The sequence below is a fragment of the Pongo abelii genome, chromosome 5, assembly GCF_028885655.2.
Source record: "Pongo abelii isolate AG06213 chromosome 5, NHGRI_mPonAbe1-v2.0_pri, whole genome shotgun sequence".
Classification (NCBI taxonomy): Eukaryota; Metazoa; Chordata; class Mammalia; order Primates; family Hominidae; genus Pongo; species Pongo abelii.
This window is the reverse complement of record NC_071990.2, coordinates 32,011,613-32,031,160: the sequence shown is the minus strand read 5'-3', so window position 1 is coordinate 32,031,160 and position 19,548 is coordinate 32,011,613. Positions and strand designations below refer to the sequence as shown.

The following is a 19,548-nucleotide window of genomic DNA, read 5'->3' as shown; positions in this document are numbered from 1 at the left end:
CATCAGGGGGACCCGCCTTTTCCCGTCTGAGCCAATCACCGAGCTCGATGAGGCTGCCAGGTCGGGAATATTCCAGGGGTTTCGCCTCCCGTCCTGCCCCCCCAGCCTTCCTTGGACCAATCAGAGGGCAGGGTGCCGCCCCCTGCTCAGAACTCTCCAGAGTCTTCTGGGATTCACTGGAGGGGACAGGGACTCTGAGAGGAAGGGGGAGTGGTGGTGGGAAGGGTGTTGGGCTCCTTGGCGATGCTGACCGCCTGCGCTTCAGCGCCTAATTGACAGGAAGGGTCGGCGCTGGGCTTTTAATTGTGGGGGCTTGCTGGGCCTGCGCAGTTGTGGGCAGGGGGCTGGTGCGGGGAGCGGCTGACGCAGGTCCAGGGGAGGGTGGGGGCGTTTGTGTTGACACCGCCCGGCCACGTTACAATGGAGATACTGTCTCTGACCTCATGGGCCAGTTTGGAAAAAGATGACTGAGTTGGAAGCGGCTCAAGTTTGCAGGGAGGGACGGGGTGGGGGGTGGGGGGACCCCGGTTGTGCAGTTTGATATTGAGGGAGCCGCCACCTACTCGCCGGGGCTCCATAATCTGAACGTTTCCAAACTGAAGCGAAGGCGTCGGGAGACTAGGTGAGCCAATAGGGATCTGATTGATTGTGAACCTGCAAGGCTCAGTAGGTCCTTGTTTGGAAAAGTACTGGAAAGTTCCCTAGTTGGTTTAAGCCTGAGGTATGTGGGCGTTGGCTGATCCAGGTAGGAGGAGCACTTGGGGAAAGCTAAGATGGTTCCAGATTGATTGGTCGGAGCAGCCAGAATGGGGGAGGCGGGGGAAGGAAGCGGAGTAACTGGGAGGCGGGGAAAGGGAGTGCGGCCTGTCGGGAAATGGGGAGGCGGGGAAGGCGGGGTAAGGGGGAGGCGGGGTAGCGGGGAGGCGGGGTAAGGGGGAGGCAGGGTAACTGGGAAGCGGGGAAAAGGGAGTGCGGCCTAGGAATCTGCGGTGTGGAGAGAGATAGACACTAAACCCTTTATTTTATTTTTATTTATTTTTTAATTAATTAATTTTTTTTTTGAGACGGAGTCTCGCTCTGTCGCCCAGGCTGGAGTGCAGTGGCACGATCTTGGCTCACTGCAAGCTCCGCCTCCCGAGTTCAGGCCATTCTCCTGCCTCAGCCTCCCGAGTAGCTGGGACTGCAGGCGCCAGCCACCGCGCCCGGCTAATTGCTCCACCTCCCGGGTTCAAGCTATTCTCCTGCCTCAGCCTTCCACCTCAGTAGGTGGAACTACTGGCGCCCGCCACCACGCCCGGGTAATTTTTTCTATTTTTTAGTAGAGACGAGGTTTCACCGTGTTAGCCAGGATGGTAGCCAGGATGGTCTCGATCTCCTGACCTCGTGATCCGCCCGCCTCGGCCTCTCAAAGTGCTGGGATTACAGGTGTGAGCCACCGCGCCCCGCCCTTAAACCCTTTATTGATCAGTTATTGGCTCCAGAAAACAGGAGTTTTATTTAGGAGAAGGATACAGATACTGTCTGGAGCGCCATGTCTTTTGAGAAAACTGGAGGGCTTGTGGGTTTCTAGCAGTCATCTTCAGCCTGACTGAAATTTACTGCCGGTGAACCCCTAATAGAGAATAGTATCCCAGGAAGGCAGCGGAACTCAAGTATGGAGGCTGATGTCTCTTGAAGAGACCAGAATGTACACTACTCTTGGGTCATAAAGAGACGAATCCCACAATAAAATATATAGGAACAGGACAGTAGAATTAGGTCACTTGGGAAATTGAAAACAATATACAGCTACTTGCTTCCCAACTTCTTTGAGTAGCTGAGAATACTTTTGTCTACCCTGTCCAAAAAGCACTCTGCCATGACAGTAGCGTCTCCATGTATTTGTATAGGCTTGCTCATAGCAACATTATTCTGTAAATTCTGCAACCTGTGTCCATCGAGAGATGGATAAGCAAAATGTGGTACATAGGCTGGGTGCAGTGGTGACTCACGCCTGTCATCCCAGAACTTCGGGAGACCGAGGCAGGCGGATCACTTAAGGTTAGGAGTTTGAGACCATCCTGGCCAACATGGTGAAACTCTGTTTGTACTAAAAATACAAAAATTATCTGGGCGTGGCAGTGCACGCCTGTAGTCCCAGCTCCTCGGGAGGCTGAGGCAGGAGAATTGGCTTGAACCCAGGAGGTGGAGGTTGCAGTGAGCCCAGATCATGCCACTGCACTCCAGCCTGGGCAACAGAGTGAGACTCTGTCTCAAAACAAAAACAAAAACAAAGTGGTATATAAATGTAAATATTACTCAGCCTTAGGAAGGAAATTGTGACATGTTACAACATGGATGAAACCTGTGCACATAAGCTAAGTGACATAAGCAAAGTCACAAAAGGATAAATACTGCATAATTCCACTTATAGGAAGTTAAAAGAGTAGTCAAATTCATAGAGATAGAAAAAAGAGGTCGGGTGCCTTGGCTCAAGTCTATAATCCTAACACTTGGTGACTTGGAGGTAGGAGGAGGTTTCCTTGAGCCCAGGAGTGAGAAACTAGCTTGGGCAACATAGGGAGACCTTGTCTCTACAAAAAAATAAAAAATTAGCTGGGTGTGGTGGCATTCACCTGTGGTTCCAGCTACTTGGGAAGCTGAGACAAAAGGATCCCATGAGCCTGGGAGGTCAAGACTGCAGTGACCCATGATTACACCACTGCAGTGCAGTCTGTGTGACAAAATGAGACCCTGTCTCTAAAAAATGAGAAAAAAGAATGGTTGTTACCAGAGGATAAGGGGAGGGGAAAAACGGGAGTTGCTTAATGAGTATACAGTTTAGTTTTGCGAGATGAACAGAATTCTGGAAATTGGTTGAACACCACTGTGATTGAACTCAACTACCAAACTCTACACTTAAAAATGGTTAAGATGGTACAATTTGTGTGTATTTTACCACAATAGAAAATAAAAAATAGGCTGGGCGAGATGTTCACTCCTGTAATCCCAGTACTTGGGGAGGCTGAGGCTGAAGGATCGTTTGAGCCCTGAAGGAGTTTGAGACCAGCCTAAGCAACATAAGGAGACCCCATCTGTGCACAAAATTAAAACATTAGCCAGGCAGAGGGCTGGTCACGGTGGCTCACGTCTGTAATCCCAGCACTTTGGGAGGCTGAGGCGGGCGGATCACCTGAGGTCAGGAGTTTGAGACCAGCCTGGCCAACATAGTGAAACCGTGAAACCCCATCTCTACTAAAAATACAAAAATTAGCTGGGCGTGGTGGTGCCCCCATAGTCCCAGCCACTCGGGAGGCTGAGACAGGAGAATCACTTGAACTCAGGAGGTGGAGGTTTCAGTGAGCCTAGATCACACCATTGCAGTCCACCCTGCATGACAAAACAAGACTCTGTCTCAAAAAAAAAAAAAAAAAATTAGCCAGGCATGATGTCTCCAGTTATTCTGGAAGCTGAGGCAGGAAGATTGCTGCAGCCCAGGAGATCAAAGCTGCAGTGAGCTATGACTGCACCTCTGCACTCCAACCTGGGTGACAGAGGAAGAAAGACCCTGTCTCAAAAAAATAAATAACATTGAAAAGCAATCTGCCAAAACAGTATCTCATTCTTTCTTCATAGGCCTCAGAGAACCATGACTACTGCCAAGGGAATCGCCATAGGCATCGACCTGGGCACCACCTACTCCTGCGTGGGAGTGTTCCAGCACGGCAAGGTGGAGATCATCGCCAACGACCAGGGCAACCGCACCACCCCCAGCTACGTGGCCTTCACGGACACCGAGCGGCTCATCGGGGATGCGGCCAAGAACCAGGTAGCCATGAATCCCCAGAACACTGTTTTTGATGCTAAACGTCTGATCGGCAGGAAATTTAATGATCCTGTTGTACAATCAGATATGAAACTTTGGCCTTTTCAAGTGATTAATGAAGGAGGCAAGCCCAAAGTCCTTGTGTCCTACAAAGGGGAGAATAAAGCTTTCTACCCTGAGGAAATCTCTTCGATGGTACTGACTAAGATGAAGGAGACTGCTGAGGCTTTTTTGGGCCACCCTGTCACCAATGCAGTGATTACCGTGCCAGCCTATTTCAATGACTCTCAACGTCAGGCTACTAAGGATGCAGGTGTGATTGCTGGACTTAATGTGCTAAGAATCATCAATGAGCCCACAGCTGCTGCCATTGCCTATGGTTTAGATAAAGGAGGTCAAGGAGAACGACATGTCCTGATTTTTGATCTGGGTGGAGGCACATTTGATGTGTCAATTCTGACCATAGATGATGGGATTTTTGAGGTAAAGGCCACTGCTGGGGACACTCACCTGGGTGGGGAGGACTTTGACAACAGGCTTGTGAGCCACTTCGTGGAGGAGTTCAAGAGAAAGCACAAAAAGGACATCAGCCAGAACAAGCGAGCTGTGAGGCGGCTGCGCACCGCCTGCGAGAGGGCCAAGAGGACCCTGTCGTCCAGCACCCAGGCCAACCTAGAAATTGATTCACTTTATGAAGGCATTGACTTCTACACATCCATCACCAGAGCTCGATTTGAAGAGTTGTGTGCAGACCTGTTTAGGGGTACCCTGGAGCCTGTAGAAAAAGCGCTTCGGGATGCCAAGATGGATAAGGCTAAAATCCATGACATTGTTTTAGTAGGGGGCTCCACCCGCATCCCCAAGGTGCAGCGGCTGCTTCAGGACTACTTTAATGGACGTGATCTCAACAAAAGCATCAACCCTGATGAGGCCGTAGCATATGGGGCTGCGGTACAGGCAGCCATCCTGATGGGGGACAAGTCTGAGAAGGTACAGGACCTGCTGCTGCTGGATGTGGCTCCCCTGTCACTGGGGCTGGAGACGGCTGGGGGCGTGATGACTGCCCTGATCAAGCGCAACTCCACCATCCCCACCAAGCAGACACAGATTTTCACCACCTACTCTGACAACCAACCCGGGGTGCTGATCCAGGTATATGAGGGCGAGAGGGCCATGACAAAGGACAACAACCTGCTGGGGCGGTTTGACCTGACTGGAATCCCTCCAGCACCCAGGGGAGTTCCTCAGATCGAGGTGACGTTTGACATTGATGCCAATGGTATTCTCAATGTCACAGCCATGGACAAGAGCACTGGCAAGGCCAACAAGATCACCATCACCAATGACAAGGGCCGCCTGAGCAAGGAGGAGATTGAGCGCATGGTTCTGGATGCTGAGAAATATAAAGCTGAAGATGAGGTCCAGAGGGAGAAAATTGCTGCAAAGAATGCCTTAGAATCCTATGCTTTTAACATGAAGAGTGTTGTGAGTGATGAAGGTTTGAAGGGCAAGATTAGTGAGTCTGATAAAAAGAAAATACTGGATAAATGCAACGAGCTCCTTTCGTGGCTGGAGGCCAATCAACTGGCAGAGAAAGATGAGTTTGATCATAAGAGAAAGGAATTGGAGCAGATGTGTAACCCCATCATCACAAAACTCTACCAAGGAGGATGCACTGGGCCTGCCTGTGGAACAGGGTATGTGCCTGGAAGGCCTGCCACAGGCCCCACTATTGAAGAAGTAGATTAATTCTTTTTGGAACTGAAGCATCCTAGGATGCCTCTACATGTATTTCATTCCCTTCATCTTCAAACATCATTATTATTCTTGACCAGACCTGAACCTAAGTTACTATCCCTTGGGAATTCTGGAGGAGGAGTCTCATGCACCACCTATCACACTCCCTCACATCCTGACTCTGGATGTGACTCTGGAATGGACTCAGGAAAACTAGGTCCCTCTTTAAACCGTGTGATGTATTTGAATGTCTGTTATTTCCAGCCACCCTAACATTCTTCTGTGTGGATGCTTATTTGTCAATCAGTAAATTTGTTCGTAAAGAAAATTACTTCTGGTATTTAGGCTGTGAATGTACCTTGAAGGGGAGAGTTCATGGAGAGAGCATGTGTTCTCTGATTGTGAGCTCACTGTGAATGATTAAATTGGTAAGGGTAAAGTATTTGAATTTTCATGAACTCATTTTGTGTGTGTGTGTGTGTATGTGTGTTTTGAGACAGAGTCTCGCCCTGTCGCCCAGGCTGAAGTGCAGTGGCACAATCTCAGCTTACTGCAAGCTCTGTCTCCTGGGTTCACGCCATTCTCCCGCCTCAGCCTCCCGAGTAGCTGGGACTGCAGGCGCCCCCCACCATGCCCAGCTAATTTTTTGTATTGTTTTAGTAGAGACGGGGTTTCACTGTGTTAGCCAGGATGGTCTCGATCTCCTGACCTCGTGATCTGCCTGCCTCGGCCTCCCAAAGTGCTGGGATTATAGGTGTGAGCCACCGTGCCTGGCCCATGAACTCATTGTTTCAATCAGCCACATAATTTTTGATCCTCAGACACCTTTAGCACAGATGGAACAGATTGAAAACTGTAACTGTTTTTAATCAGTTACAGGCTGGTTTTGGAGTTTAGGACTCAACTGGGGGTGGAGGGACAAATCCTGCTTGATGTCCTGATGTCACTTATAGGTAAGGTCCAGGAGATTCAGCATCTGTGCATGCACAGAGTTCATTGTTTACATGGAGAAAATATTTATTTTTTATTTATTTATTTATTTTATTTTTTTTTTTTTTTGAGACAGAGTCTCGCTCTGTCGCCCAGGCTGGAGTGCAGCGGCACGATCTCAGCTCGCTGCAACCTCTGCCTCCCAGGTTCACACCATTCTCCTGCCTCACAGCCTCCCAAGTAGCTGGGACTACAGGCGCCTGCCACCATGCCCAGCTAATTTTTTGTATTTTCAGTAGAGACGGGGTTTCACTGTGTTAGCCAGGATGGTCTGGATCTCCTGACCTCGTGATCCACCTGCCTCGGCCTCCCAAAGTGCTGGGATTACAGGCGTAAGCCACCGCGCTCGGCCCTCTTTTTTTTTCTTTTTGGAGACAGTTTCGCTCTTGTCGCCCAAGCTGGAGTGCAATGGCACGATCTCGGCTCACTGCAACCTTCGCCTCTCAGATTCAAGCGATTCTCCTGCCTCAGCCTCCTGAGTAACTGGGATTACAGGCGCTCACCACCTCGCCTGGCTAATGTTTGTGTTTTTAGTGGAGACGGGGTTTCATCATGTTGACCAGGCTGGTCTGAACTCCTGACCTCAGGTGATCCACCCACCTCAGCCTGCCAAGTGCTGGAATTATAGGCATGAGCCACCGTGCCCAGCCCCAGAAAATATTTCTGTAACAAACTCTTGACAAATAAGTACTTCTATGCAAGATGACAAATATAAGTTTTATGCAGTCTCAGTCCATGAAAAAATATTTTTACCGGCTGGGCACAGTGGCTCACGCCTGTAATCCGAGCACTTTGGGAGGCCGAGGCGGGCGGATCATGAGGTCAAGAGATTGAGACCATCCTGCCCAACATGATGAAACCCTGTCTCTACTAAAAATACAAAAATTAGCTGAGGACGGTGATGTGTGCCTGTAGTCCCAGCTACTCAGGAGGGTGAGGCAGAGGAATCGCTTGAATCCGGGACGTGGAGGTTGCAGTGAGCTGAGATCGTGGCACCACACTCCAGCCTGGTGACAGAGCGAGACTCCATCTCAAAAGTTTTTTTTTCTTTTACCTGTGTCCTAATACATATTTATAAAAACCTGGGGGATATGAGTTAGAATAATATGTAACTGTGCATTTCTGTCTGTTTGTGTTTGAAACATTTGACGTGAAATGTTAGACTGGGTTATTTGTATCTGTGAGCCACAGTCTCTTTAGTTTTACTCAGTCCTTTACAGGACAGTCTTGGCAAAAGTGTGTAAGAAATGCGGAGATTGAGGTTGGCTCCTTTGGAGAAATGTATTTATTGGTAACCTTTGATAAAATCAAAATTTATGCTCCAGCTCCTCCTTATCTCTGGGACTCCTCAACATTTTTTGTTTTTTATAATTTTCTTTTTTCTAGAGAGAGTCTCACTCTGTCGTCCAGGCTGGAATGCAATGAGGAGATTGTAGCTGACTGTAACTCTTGGGTTCAAATGATCCTCCTGCCTCAGCCTCCCCAAATGCTGGGATTTACAGGCCTCAACTTTTTTTTTTTTTTTTTTGAGATGGAGTTTTGCTCGTTGCCCAGGCTGGAGTGCAATGGCACGATCTCCACTCACTGCAGCCTATGCCTCCCGGGTTTACAGGCGCGTGCCACCACACCTGGCTAATTTTTGGGTTTTTAGTAGAGACAGAATTTCGCCATGTTGGCCAGGCTGGTCTCGAACTCCTGACCTCAGGTGATCCACTTGCCTTGGCCTCCCAAAGTGCTGGGATTACAGGCGTGAGCCACTGTGCCCGGTCTTTTTTTTTGAGACGGAGTCTTGCTCTGTCGCCCAGGCTGCAGTGCAGTGGCGCGATCGCGGTTCACTGCAACCTCCGCCTCCCGGGTTCAAGCGATTCTCTTCCCTCAGCCTCCCGAGTAGCTGGTATTACAGGCGCCTGCGACCACGCCTAATTTTTTTGTATTTTTAGTGAAGATGGGGTTTCACCATGTTGGCTAGACTGGTCTCGAACTCCTGACCTCACACAATCCACCCACCTCGGCCTCCCAGAGTGGTGGGATTAAGGCGTGAACCACCGCCCTCGGCCTTTTTTTCTTTTTATCAGCTTAATTTAAGATTCAAAACATTTTTTAATTTTATTTTTTAAACTTTATGTTTTTACTTTAACAAATATGGAAAAGTGCACACTTCATAATCTTCACAAACTCCCCAGAATTCTCGATAGGAAGTGTGTGTAGGGCACGAACACATCACGCTGTAGATGGCAGGATTCTGGAAAAGTACAAAATCCTTTAAGCTCAGGCGCTGAGTCCCGCCATCCGCCTGGCAGCCCAGGCTAGGGTCCGCGCCTGCGCAATGGGAGCCGGCCGGCCGGGGAGGAAGTCGGAATGAAGGAAACCCCGCCCCTTTCCCGGCTTCCTCCTCCCCTCGACTCTACCCAGCTTGCGCTCCCCAGCCACAAGTCGGCCGCGCTTTCCCCTTCAGTGCTTGGAGCTTTCTGCGTCCCTTCCCGCTGCGCCTGCGCGGTCCCGCCTCGCCCCACGCGCGGGCTCGCGCTTCGGTTTCCCCAGACCTGCTCGCAGCACCCTGTTCTCTTCCCGGTTCGGCCCGCTGCCCGCGGCGCCAGCACTATGGTGGGTACGGTGACGTCAAAAGGGGGCGCCTTCGGGGACCTCGCAAGGTTGGGGCAGGGGGGTCTGGCCTTTGTCCCCCTAGGCTGGAGTTAGGTCCGGAGTTTTTATCTTCATCTTTAGTACTGTACTGTTCCTCAGGTTCATTGAGGAGACACTGAGAACAAATGGGATATTTTTTCCATGATGAGGAAAAAAAACCCCAACCCTGAGAGAGATTCAGTGGGGATAGCGGGAGACGGAAAAGTTAGACCTTAGAGCACTTCTCTGCCAGGCAAGCTTCGGCAGGGTGCGGGTGGGATATTTTCTACAGTTCATTGAAAGGAGTGGGCAGGTACCCGAGAAAGGTGGTCGATTGAGAGAGCACGGTGGGGAGGCCGACGTATGCAGGGCAGAGTCTCTCTGGGGCTTTAAGTGATGGGCTCAGTGCAGTGTGCAGAATAATTTGGGCTCCAGCCTTTCAGCTCTGTCAACCAATTATTCTTTCCTGTGAAATTTTGAGAACTGTCAGGGATGCAGTGGGGTTCACAATACCGGTATTTGGTAATACTGGCAAGGGACACTCCTCCCTACCGTGCTCCTTCCCCCATGATGGTTTTCCCCCTCTCTCCCAATAGCTCTTCTATTCTTTTTTCAAGTCCCTTGTGGGCAAGGATGTGGTCGTGGAACTAAAGAATGACCTGAGGTAGGTACCTGTTCCAACAAGTCTGTTGGGGGTGGGTGTGCCCAGGGCCCTGGAACCTCTTTAATTTGAGAAATATTTGAGGGCTAGGCGAGGTGGAAGATGTACAGAAGAAATAAATGGATAGGGTGCAGTGGTTCAAGCCTGTAATCCCAGCGCTTTGGGAGGCTGAGGAGGGAGGAAAGCTTGAGCCCAGGAGTTCGAGGCTGCAGTGAGCAGTGATTACTCCATTGCACTTTAGCCCAGGCAATAGAGCAAGACCCCATCTCTAAGAAAAATTTTAAAATTTAACAATAAATAAATGCCTTGTGCCTTAGATTTACAGATAAGCTTGGGGATTGTATCATGTATTGGAAAACAATACAAAGCAATATATAGTTTAAAGAGTAAATACAGGTCAGGCGCAGTGGCTCACGGGCTGGACGTGTGGCTCATGCCTGTAATCCCAGCACTTTGGGAGGCCAAGGTGGGCGAATCACGAGGTCAGGAGTTCAAGACCAGCCTGGTCAAGATGGTGAAACCCCGTCTGTACTAAATACAAAAATTAGCCGGGCATGGTGGCTGGTGCCTGTAATCCCAGCTACTCGGGAGGGTGAGGCAGGAGAATTGCTTGAACCTGGGCGGCAGAGGTTGCAGTGAGCTGAGATCACACTACTGCACTCCAGCTGCGTGACAGAGTGAGACTCTGTCTCAAAAAAAAAAAAAAAAAAAGTACTAGGCTGGCCATGGTGGCTCACACCTATAATCTCAGCACTTTGGGAGGCTGAGGCAGGAGGATCACTTGAGTCCAGGATGTCGAGACTAGCCTGGGCAACATAGTGATGAGACCCCTATTTCTATAAAAAATTAGCCAGGTGTAGTGTACATGCCTGTAGTCTCAGCTATTCAGGAGGCTGAGGTGGGAGGATCACTTGAACCCAGGCGACCGGTCGAGGCTGCAGTGAGCCATGATTGTATCACTTTACTCCAGCCTGGGTGACAGAGGAAGACTCTGTCTCAAAAAAGAACAGGCCAGGCCGGGCACCGTGGCTCACGCCTGTAATCCCAGCACTTTGGGAGGCTGAGGCAGGCGGATCACGAGGTCAGGAGATTGAGACCATCCTGTCTAACATGGTGAAACCCCGTCTCTGATAAAAATTAGCCAGGCGTGGTGGCAGGCTCCTGTAGTTCCAGCTACTTGGGAGTGTGAGGCAGGAGAATGGCGTGAACCCGGGAGGAGGAACTTGCAGTGAGCCAAGATGGCGCCACTGCACTCCAGCTTGGGCGACCAGAGCAGGACTCCGTCTCAAAAAAAAAAAAAAAAAAAGAAAGAAAAAAACAGAACAGGCCATAGGCCGGGCACGGTGGCTCATGCCTGCAATCCCAGCACTTTGGGAGGCTGAGGCGGGTGGATCATGAGGTCAAGAGCACGCGAACAGCCTGGCCAACATGGTGAAACCATGTAGTGTATCTAATACCTAGCATAGGCCAGTTGTATGATAGGTGCTTAAGGAAAGAAAAATAATATCTGAAGACCTATTGACTAAGCACTATTCTGAATACATTTATTGATTGATTTCTCAAACACTCCTAAGTAATATATACTATTGCTGTTTTACACATGAGGAAACTGAGGCTAGATCAGCTATACCACTTGTTCAAGTCTACAAAACTAGTAAGTGACACAGAACTGAAATATGATTCTGTCCAGCTTTTTTTCTTTCTTTTTTTTTTTTTTGAGATGGAGTTTCACTTTGTCACCTAGGCTGGACTGCAATGGCGTGATCTCGGCTCACTGCAGCCTCCGCCTCCTGGGTTCAAGCAATTCTCTGCCTCAGCCTCCCAAGTAGCTGTGATTACAGGTACCCACCACCATGCCTGGCTAAATTTTGTATTTTTAGTAGAGACGGGGTTTCACCATCTAGACCAGGCTGGTCTTGAACTCTCGACCTCGTGATCCACCTGCCTCAGCCTCCCAAAGTGTTGGGATTACAGACATGAGCCACTGTGCCTAGTCCTATTTTCTTTCTTAAAATAATATTTATTTATTTAAAAATTAGAGACAGTGCCTCACTTTGTTGCTCAGGCTGGTTTCAAACTCTTGAGTTCAAGCAATCCTCTTGCTTCAGCTTCCCAAAGTGCTGGGGTTACAGGCATGAGCCAGCATGCCTGGCCCTGTACTTATCTGTACAGTCCTTTAAATAATATGTACATTTAGGCCAGATGCGGTGGCTCACACCTGTAATCCCAGCACTTTGGGAAGTCAAGGTGGGTGGATGCCTGAGGTCAGGAGTTATGAGACCAGCTTGGCCAACGTGGTGAAACCCCATCTCTACTAAAAATACAAAAATCAGCCAGGTGTTGTGTTGTGCGCCTGTAATCCCAGCTGCTCGGGAGGCTGAGGCTGGAGAATCGCATGAACCTGGGAGGCGGACGTTGTAGTGAGCTGAGATCAGACCACTGCACTCCAGCCTGGGCGACAGACTGAGACTCCATCTCAAAAAAAAAAAAAAAAAGTACATTTAAAATATTGATACCTGTTACCTCATTATCCTTTAGAAAGATGGGATCAATTGTATTCTCTTCCCAAAAGTGTCTTCTACAGAGTGAGTGGGGGTCTCACTCTGTTGTCCAGGCTGTAGTGCAGTGGCACAGCCATAGCTCACTCAGCCTCCTGAATAGCTGGGGTTATATGCCACCATGCCCAGCTAATTTTTTAATTATTTGGAGAGGCAGAGTCTCACTATGTTGCCCAGGCTAGTCCGAAACTCTTGGGCTCAAGCAGTCCTGCCACCTTGGCCTCCCAAAGTGCTGGAATTACAGGCGTGTGCCATTGTGTCTGGCTGTCTTCCACATTTCTATGTGAGATAATTTCTTCATGGGTTACATGTTGACATGGCAGGGAATGGTGAGGAGAGGGACTTAAGGGCCTTTGCGTTTTATAACACAGGTTTCCGTTTGTAGCACTGGCAATGCAAGTGGTATTGATGTGTATAGATTGGGGCCACAGAGCAAGACAAGTATGGAAATCACTAGCAGTCTTAAGCAATTTGGTATGATGACTTGTTTTTGATTCTCCTCTTTTCTCCTTCCAGGGCCTTTTACATGAGAAGCCTAACTGTTGTGTTATAACCCTAGGCCCTAAAGTACCTTTATTTTTTTTTATTTTATTTTGTTTTTGAGACAAAGTCTTGCCCTGTCGCCCAGGCTGGAGTGCAATGGCGTGATCTCGGCTCACTGCACCTTCCGCCTCCCGGGTTCAAGCGATTCTCCTGCCTCAGCCTCCCTGGTAGCTGGGATTACAGGCATGCGCCACAACGCCTGGCTAATTTTTTGTATCTTTAGTAGAGACAGGGTTTCACCATGTTGGCCAGGCTGGTCTCCAACTCCTGACCTCGTGATCTGCCCGCCCCAGCCTCCCAAAGTACTGGGATTACAAGTGTGAGCCACTGCACCCGGCCCTAGTAACATTTCTTTTCTTTTTCTTTTTTCTTTTTTTTTTTTTGAGACGAGTCTCGCTCTGGTTGAGTCTACACCAGGCTGGAGTGCAGTGGTGCTGTAACCTCCGACTCCCTGGTTCAAGTGATTATCCTGCCTCAGCCTCCCGAGTAGCTGGGATTATATGCATGCACCACCACGCCCAGCTAATTTTTGTATTTTTAGTAGAGAAGGGGTTTCACCACGTTGGCCAGGATGGTCTCAATCTCCTGACCTTGTGATCTGCCCACCTTGGCCTCCCAAAGTACTTTGATTACAGGCGTGAGCCACCACGCCCAGCCTTCTTTTTTTTCTATTTATTTATTTATTTTTGTTTGAGATGGGGTCTCACTCTGTCACCCAGGTTGGAGTGCAGTGGCGTGATCTCGGGTCACTGTAACCTCTGCTGCCCGGATTCAAGTGATTCTCCTGCCTCAGTCTCCCAAGTAGCTGGGATTACAGGCAGCTGCCACCATACCTGGCTGATTTTTGTATTTTTAGTAGATATGGGGTTTCACCATCGTCAGGCTGGTCTTGAACTCCTGACCTCGTGATCCACCCACCTCGGCCTCCCAAAGTGCTGGGATTACAGATGTGAGCCACTGCACCCGGCCTTTTTATATTATTTTTAAAATTTTTCATAGAGACAGAGTCTCAGCCATGTTGCCCAGGCTGGTCTTGAACTCCTGGACTCAAGTGATCCTCCCACCTCAGCCTCCCAAAGTGCAGTGACTACATGTGTGAGCCAACACGTGTGTGGCTTTAAAGTGACTTTTCTGTTGGGATGAGAAAGAAGATCTTTCTCCTTTTTTTCCTTGAGACAGGGTCTCTGTTGCCCTGGCTGGAGTGCGGTGGCACGATCTCGGCTCACTGCAACTTCTGTCTCCTGGGTTCAAGTGATTCTTCCACCTCAGCCTCCCAAATAGCTGGGATTACAGGTGCACGCCACCACTCCCAGCTAATTTTTTGTATTTTTAGTAGAGATGGGGTTTCACCATGTTGGCCAGGCTGGCCTCAAACTCCTGACCTCAAGTGATCCTCCTGCCTCAGCCTCCCAAAGTGCTGGGATCACAGGTGTGAGCCACCACACCTGGCCAAAAGTTCTTTCTCTTATGTTTGTTGTCAGACCACTTTTGTGCTATGTATCTCCCCCTCCTTAAGGGACTTAGTAAAATGACACCACTTTGTACAATTCCTGAATGTTATTTCACTGCTGGAGATAGTGGGGTGCTGTCAAATGTTTTTCAGCAGCTAGCAATATGGTGAGAACATTACTGAGGCAGTGGGTTTCAGATACTGGGTGTTTGTTTTTGTTTTTGTTATTAGGCAGAGACTCACCCTCTGTCTCAAAAAAAATAATGATTACCCAGTACTAGTTCATTTAAATTAATTTCCTATAGCATATTTAGGTGGGTCTTTTTTTTTTTTTTTTTTGAGACAGATCCTTACTCTGTTGCCCAGGCTGGAATGCAGTGGCATGATCTTAGCTCACTGCAACCTCTTATCTCCTGTGTTCAAATGATTCTCGTGCCTCAGCCTCCTGTATACCTGGGACTACACGCATGCACCACACACAGCTAATTTTTGTATTTTTATATTTTATTTTTAAATTTTTTTTTTTCCTCCTGGATTCAAGTGATTCTCGTGCCTCACCTCCTGAGTAGCTGGGATTACAGGTGCACACCACAATGCCCGGTTAATTTTTGTTTTTTTTTTTTTTTTTTTTTGAGACGGAGTCTCGCTTTGTCACCCAGGCTGGTGTGTAGTGGTGCGATCTCTGCTCACTGCAAGCTCCGCCTCCCAGTTCACGCCATTCTCCTACCTCAGCCTCCCAAGTAGCTGGGACTACAGGCACCCACCACCATGCCCAGCTAATTTTTTTCTATTTTTAGTAGAGACGGGGTTTCACCGTGTTAGCTAGGATGGTCTCCATCTCCTGACCTCGTGATCCACTCGCCTCGGCCTCCCAAAGTGCTGAGATTACAGGCATGAGCCACCACGCCCGGCCAATTTTTGTATTTTTAGTAGAGATGGGGATTCGCCATGTTGGCCAGGCTGGTCTCGAAGTCCTGGCCTCAAGTGATCCGCCCACCTTGGCCTCCTAAAGTGCTGGGATTACAGGCATGAGCCACCGCACATGGCCCAGACGCTGGGTTTTAAAGACTTTCAGAATTTTACAAAAATTGGGGCAGAGAACTGCTAACTATATTTTTGGCAAGATAAAGACATTTTTAAAACTGCTATTTATTACGATTATTTTTATTTATTTATTTTTCTTGAGATGGAGTCTCACTCTGTCACCCGGGTTGGAGTGCAGTGGCTCAATCTCGCCTCACTACAACCTCCACCTCCCGGGTTCAAGTGATTCTCCTGCTTCAGCCTCCCGAGTAGCTGGGATTACAGACGTCTGCCATTATGCCCAGCTAATTTTTTGTATTTTTAGTAGAGATGGGGTTTCATGATGTTGGCCAGGCTGGTGTCAAACTCCTGACCTCGTGATTCGCCTGCCTTGTCCTCCCTAAGTGCTGGGATTATAGGCGTGAGCCACCGTGCCCGGCCACAATTATTTTATTTTATAACTTTAAAATAGAGATGAGGTCTTGCTATGTTGTCTGGGCTGTTCTCCAGCTGGCTTCAAGCGATCCTCCTGCCTCAGCCTCCCAAAATGCTTGGATTACAGGCGTGAACAACCGTGCCCAGCCAAAGGCTGTTTTTTTAAATTTTTACAGCATTCTCTCAAAGAGCACTGGTGTTTTGATAGCATTCCTCAAATAGCATTTCAAGGGGCTCGAGGATTGGGGAATGGAGAGGACATCACTCATGCCTGCATCATCAAGAGTAATGCTACCTACCTTTATCCACATATGGGGCTCTGGTTCCAAAGCAATAAATGTTTGAAAATAGCTAGCCTGGGTGACATTCACAGTGAGACCCTTTCTCTACAAAAAAAAAAAAAAAAAAAAAGGTCGGGCACAGTGGCTCACGCCTGTAATCCCAGCACTTTGGCAGGCTGAGGAGGGCAGATCATGAGGTCAGGGGATCGAGACCATCTTGGCTAACACGGTGAAACCCCGTCTCTACTAAAAATACAAAAAATTAGCCAGGAGTGGTGGCCGGCGTCTGTAGTCCCAGCTACTCGGGAGGCTGAGGCAGGAGAATGGCGTGAACCTGGGAGGCGGAGCTTTCAACGAGCGGAGATCGTGCCACTGCACTCCAGCCTGGGCGACAGAGCGAGACTCCGTCTCAAAGAAAAAAAAAATCAGCTGGGCATGGTGGCTCAAGCCTGTAATCACAGCTACTCAAGTGGCCGCAATGAGCCATGATCACGCCATTTCACTCCAGCCTGGGCCATAGAGTAAGACCTTGTCTCAAAAAAAAAAAAAAAATAGCTGATGGTTTTGGGAGTCACACAGACTTGGACTGAAGTTCCTGTTCTAAACTCAGAAAGTTTAAAACAACCTCTCTGAGCCCCTGGAAGGTAATAACTACTTCGAAAGATGGCTGTAAAGATTACAAATACTATATAGAATACAGGTCTAGCCTTTACCAGTTGTTTAATGGTAGCTGTTAAGAATAGGTTGGTTTGGCCGGGCACAGTGGTTCACACCTGTAATCCCAGCACTTTGGGGAGCTGAAGTGGGCAGATCACCTGAGATCAGGAGTTAAGGAACAGCCTGGCCAATATGGTGAAACCCCGCCTCTACTAAAAATAAAAAATTAGCCGGGCATGATAGTGTGCGCCTGAAGTCCTAGCTACTCAGGAGACTGAGGCAGGAGAATCGCTTGAACCTGGGAGGCAGAGGTTGCAGTGAGCCAAGATCACACCACTGCACTTCAGCCTGGGTGACAGTGAGACTCCATCTCAAAAAAAAGAAAAAAAGAATGGATTGGTTTAGGGAGAGGAGATGTGGGGTTGAAAATAAACTACTCTGTTAGTTGTCTTTCCTACTCCAGGGCTTAGGAATGCCCCCTTTTGGTTCTACCTTTTCTGACATCCTCAAGTCCTTGACTTCTCCCAGTCATGTTCTCATCCCAGCTCTGAAGTCACCTCTATGTTGACTTTGTTATAAACTAATTTGATTCTTCTCTCCCTCTGCCCTTGACAGCATCTGTGGAACCCTCCATTCTGTGGATCAGGTGAGATATAGCACAGGCCCAGAATTGGTTCCTGGAGAAGGAGAGGGGAGAGCTTAAGGGTTGGGTTCTTACATCATGTCTCTAGGGTTAATAATGGTGTTCGTCGGCCAGGCACGGTGGCTCACGCCTATAATCCCAGCACTTTGAGAGGCCGAGGCCTGAGGTCAGGAGTTCAAGACAAGCCTGACCAACATGGTGAAACCCCGTCTCTACTAAAAATACAAAAAATTAGCCGGGCGTGGTGGTGGGCGCCTCTAATCCCAGCTAGTCGAGAGGCTGAGGTAGGAAAATCATTTGAACCCAGGAGGCGGAGATTGCAGTGAGCCAAGATGGCACCATTGCACTCCAGCCTGGGCAACAAGAGCAAAACTCTGTCTCAAAAAAAAGTAAATAATAATAATGGTATTCATCTTCCTTTCCTAGTATCTCAACATCAAACTAACTGACATCAGTGTCACAGACCCTGAGAAATATCCTCACATGGTGAGTTGGGGTCTGTGGAGAAGAGGAAACACCTCTAAAGCAGGAGGCTCCTGGGTGGTTAGAGGACATTTTTAAGGGTGTTTTCATATTTGTCCATCTTTGTCTAGTTATCAGTGAAGAACTGCTTCATTCGGGGCTCAGTGGTCCGATACGTGCAGCTGCCCGCAGATGAGGTCGACACACAGTTGCTACAGGATGCAGCAAGGAAGGAAGCCCTGCAGCAGAAACAGTGATGGCTCCTCCTCTTCCCCTCCCTCTTTCATTGGTGACCCATAACCCCAAGTCCCAGCCCAGAACCCCTAACCCCCAATACTTGAAGGGGTTTTGTTTTTTTACTAATGATGGTTTTGTGGGTTGTTTTTTTTTAAGGGATGAGTGGATGAGAGGAATAATAGGGAACAGCTATCCTCTCTTGAGAAGGGGAGGATAAGTAGGCTGGGAAACTTCAAAGCCTTCCCAGTCCCCAGCACCTGCCTTTCTCACTACTTCCCTGGAGATGGTAGGAGAGTTTCCTAGGTCTTTCCAGGGCAGCATGTGATTCATTTGGGGATGGAAGGAATCTGTCCCGCATCGGGAATAAAATTTATGATGCAAATTTGTGTTTTGGTTCTGTTACTATGTGTTGGGCAGGGGGCTGGGACATGGAAAAGGACGTCGAATTCATCCAAGCCCCTGTTACTCTGCGTTAACCCAGCCAAGAATCCAACTCAGCTTCCCACTACGCTCCTTGGTATAAAGCATATAATACAGTTGCTCTACACCATGTTTCCCCAACATGTCCCTACCTGTATGTTTTCCCTCTGGCCTTTTGCTTATACCATACCTGCAACTGGAGTGCTTGCTGTCCTTCCATTAATGTAACAATGTCATAAGATGCATTTCATGCTACCAGACTTCGCCAATCCAACCAAATCAGTACATGTTTTCTGAATATGTATAGAAGATAAATACAAGTGATGTAATTTATATTTTAGAGAAAAGTTGTGACTGGGAATTACTAAACTTCATTCACTCATTCAGCAAATATGAGTTCATGATACAGATGAGACTTCTCAGCCTTAAGGGACCCTTAGAGACCATCTAGTGTGACCCTCCTTTTTTTTGTTTTTGAGACAGGAGTCTCGCTCTGTTGCCCAGGGTGGAGTGCACTGGCGTGGTCTGGCTCACTGCAACCTCCGCCTCCCGGTTCAAGCGATTCTCCTGCCTCAGCTCCTGAGTAGCTGGGATTACAGACGCCCACCACCATGCCCGGCTAATTTTTTTTTTTTTTTTGAGATGGAGTCTCACTTTTCACCCAGGCTGGACTGCAGTGGTGTGATCTTAGCTCTGCAATCTCCGTCTCCCAGGTTCAAGTGATTTTCTTGCCTCAGCTTCCCAAGTAGCTGGGATTACAGGTGTGTGCCACCACGCCTGGCTAATTTTTGTATTTTTACAAATACTCCAGCTCTGTCACCAGGCTGGAGTGCAGTGGCACGATCTCGGCTCACTGCACCCTCCACCTCCTGTTTTCAAGCAATTCCCTGCCTCAGGCTCCGGGGTAGCTGGGATTACAGGCGCCTGCCACCACACCTGGCTAATTTTTGTATTTTTAGTAGAGACGGGGTTTCACCATCTTGGCCTGGCTGGTCTTGAACTCCTGACCTGGTGATCCACCCGC

General features: G+C 48.7%; 2 protein-coding genes and 1 long non-coding RNA gene across 6 annotated transcripts in view; 2 read left to right on the top strand and 1 right to left on the bottom strand.

The window, feature by feature from the left end:
- Positions 1 to 443: 443 nt before the first annotated feature.
- On the top strand, positions 444 to 5,984 carry HSPA1L (heat shock protein family A (Hsp70) member 1 like). 3 transcript variants are annotated; one of them, XM_054558709.1, is made up of 3 exons: positions 444 to 622; positions 1,320 to 1,425; positions 3,616 to 5,984. In XM_054558709.1, exon 3 carries the CDS (start codon positions 3,629 to 3,631, stop codon positions 5,552 to 5,554), a length of 1,926 nt encoding a protein of 641 aa, XP_054414684.1. In that variant the 5' UTR covers positions 444 to 622; positions 1,320 to 1,425; positions 3,616 to 3,628; the 3' UTR covers positions 5,555 to 5,984. The 3 variants fall into 3 exon arrangements, with proteins under 3 accessions (XP_054414684.1, XP_002816711.1, XP_063581268.1); XM_002816665.3 differs by lacking the exon at positions 1,320 to 1,425; XM_063725198.1 differs by lacking the exons at positions 444 to 622; positions 1,320 to 1,425 and adding an exon at positions 939 to 1,298.
- Positions 5,985 to 8,652: 2,668 nt separating this feature from the next.
- On the top strand, positions 8,653 to 18,486 carry LSM2 (LSM2 homolog, U6 small nuclear RNA and mRNA degradation associated). The gene is made up of 5 exons (XM_002816667.5): positions 8,653 to 9,136; positions 9,751 to 9,818; positions 17,378 to 17,408; positions 17,832 to 17,891; positions 17,999 to 18,486. The coding sequence occupies exons 1-5, from the start codon at positions 8,891 to 8,893 to the stop codon at positions 18,122 to 18,124; spliced, it is 531 nt and encodes a 176-aa protein (XP_002816713.2). The 5' UTR covers positions 8,653 to 8,890; the 3' UTR covers positions 18,125 to 18,486.
- Positions 9,104 to 19,548, bottom strand: part of LOC129060206 (uncharacterized) — an 11,004-nt gene continuing 559 nt past the window's right edge. Inside the window, exons 2-6 of one of the 2 annotated variants that reach the window (XR_008526737.2) lie at positions 18,715 to 18,817; positions 17,255 to 17,439; positions 16,124 to 16,210; positions 9,472 to 9,620; positions 9,104 to 9,290 (exon numbers count right to left, since the gene is read on the bottom strand). This is a non-coding gene — a long non-coding RNA (uncharacterized LOC129060206). The remainder of the gene's footprint in view (positions 9,291 to 9,471; positions 9,621 to 16,123; positions 16,211 to 17,254; positions 17,440 to 18,714; positions 18,818 to 19,548) is intronic. The other variant, XR_008526736.2, reaches the window with a different exon arrangement.

What these genes read in the sequence shown, in the direction of transcription:
- HSPA1L (XM_002816665.3), top strand. Translation starts at nt 3,629, where the DNA reads ATGACTACTGCCAAGGGAATCGCCATAGGCATCGACCTGGGCACCACC.
- LSM2 (XM_002816667.5), top strand. Translation starts at nt 8,891, where the DNA reads ATGAAGGAAACCCCGCCCCTTTCCCGGCTTCCTCCTCCCCTCGACTCT. An exon ending in CCCTCCATTCTGTGGATCAG is followed by an intron (nt 17,409 to 17,831) that starts GTGAGATATAGC and finishes TTCCTTTCCTAG; the next exon opens with TATCTCAACATCAAACTAAC. An exon ending in CTGAGAAATATCCTCACATG is followed by an intron (nt 17,892 to 17,998) that starts GTGAGTTGGGGT and finishes ATCTTTGTCTAG; the next exon opens with TTATCAGTGAAGAACTGCTT.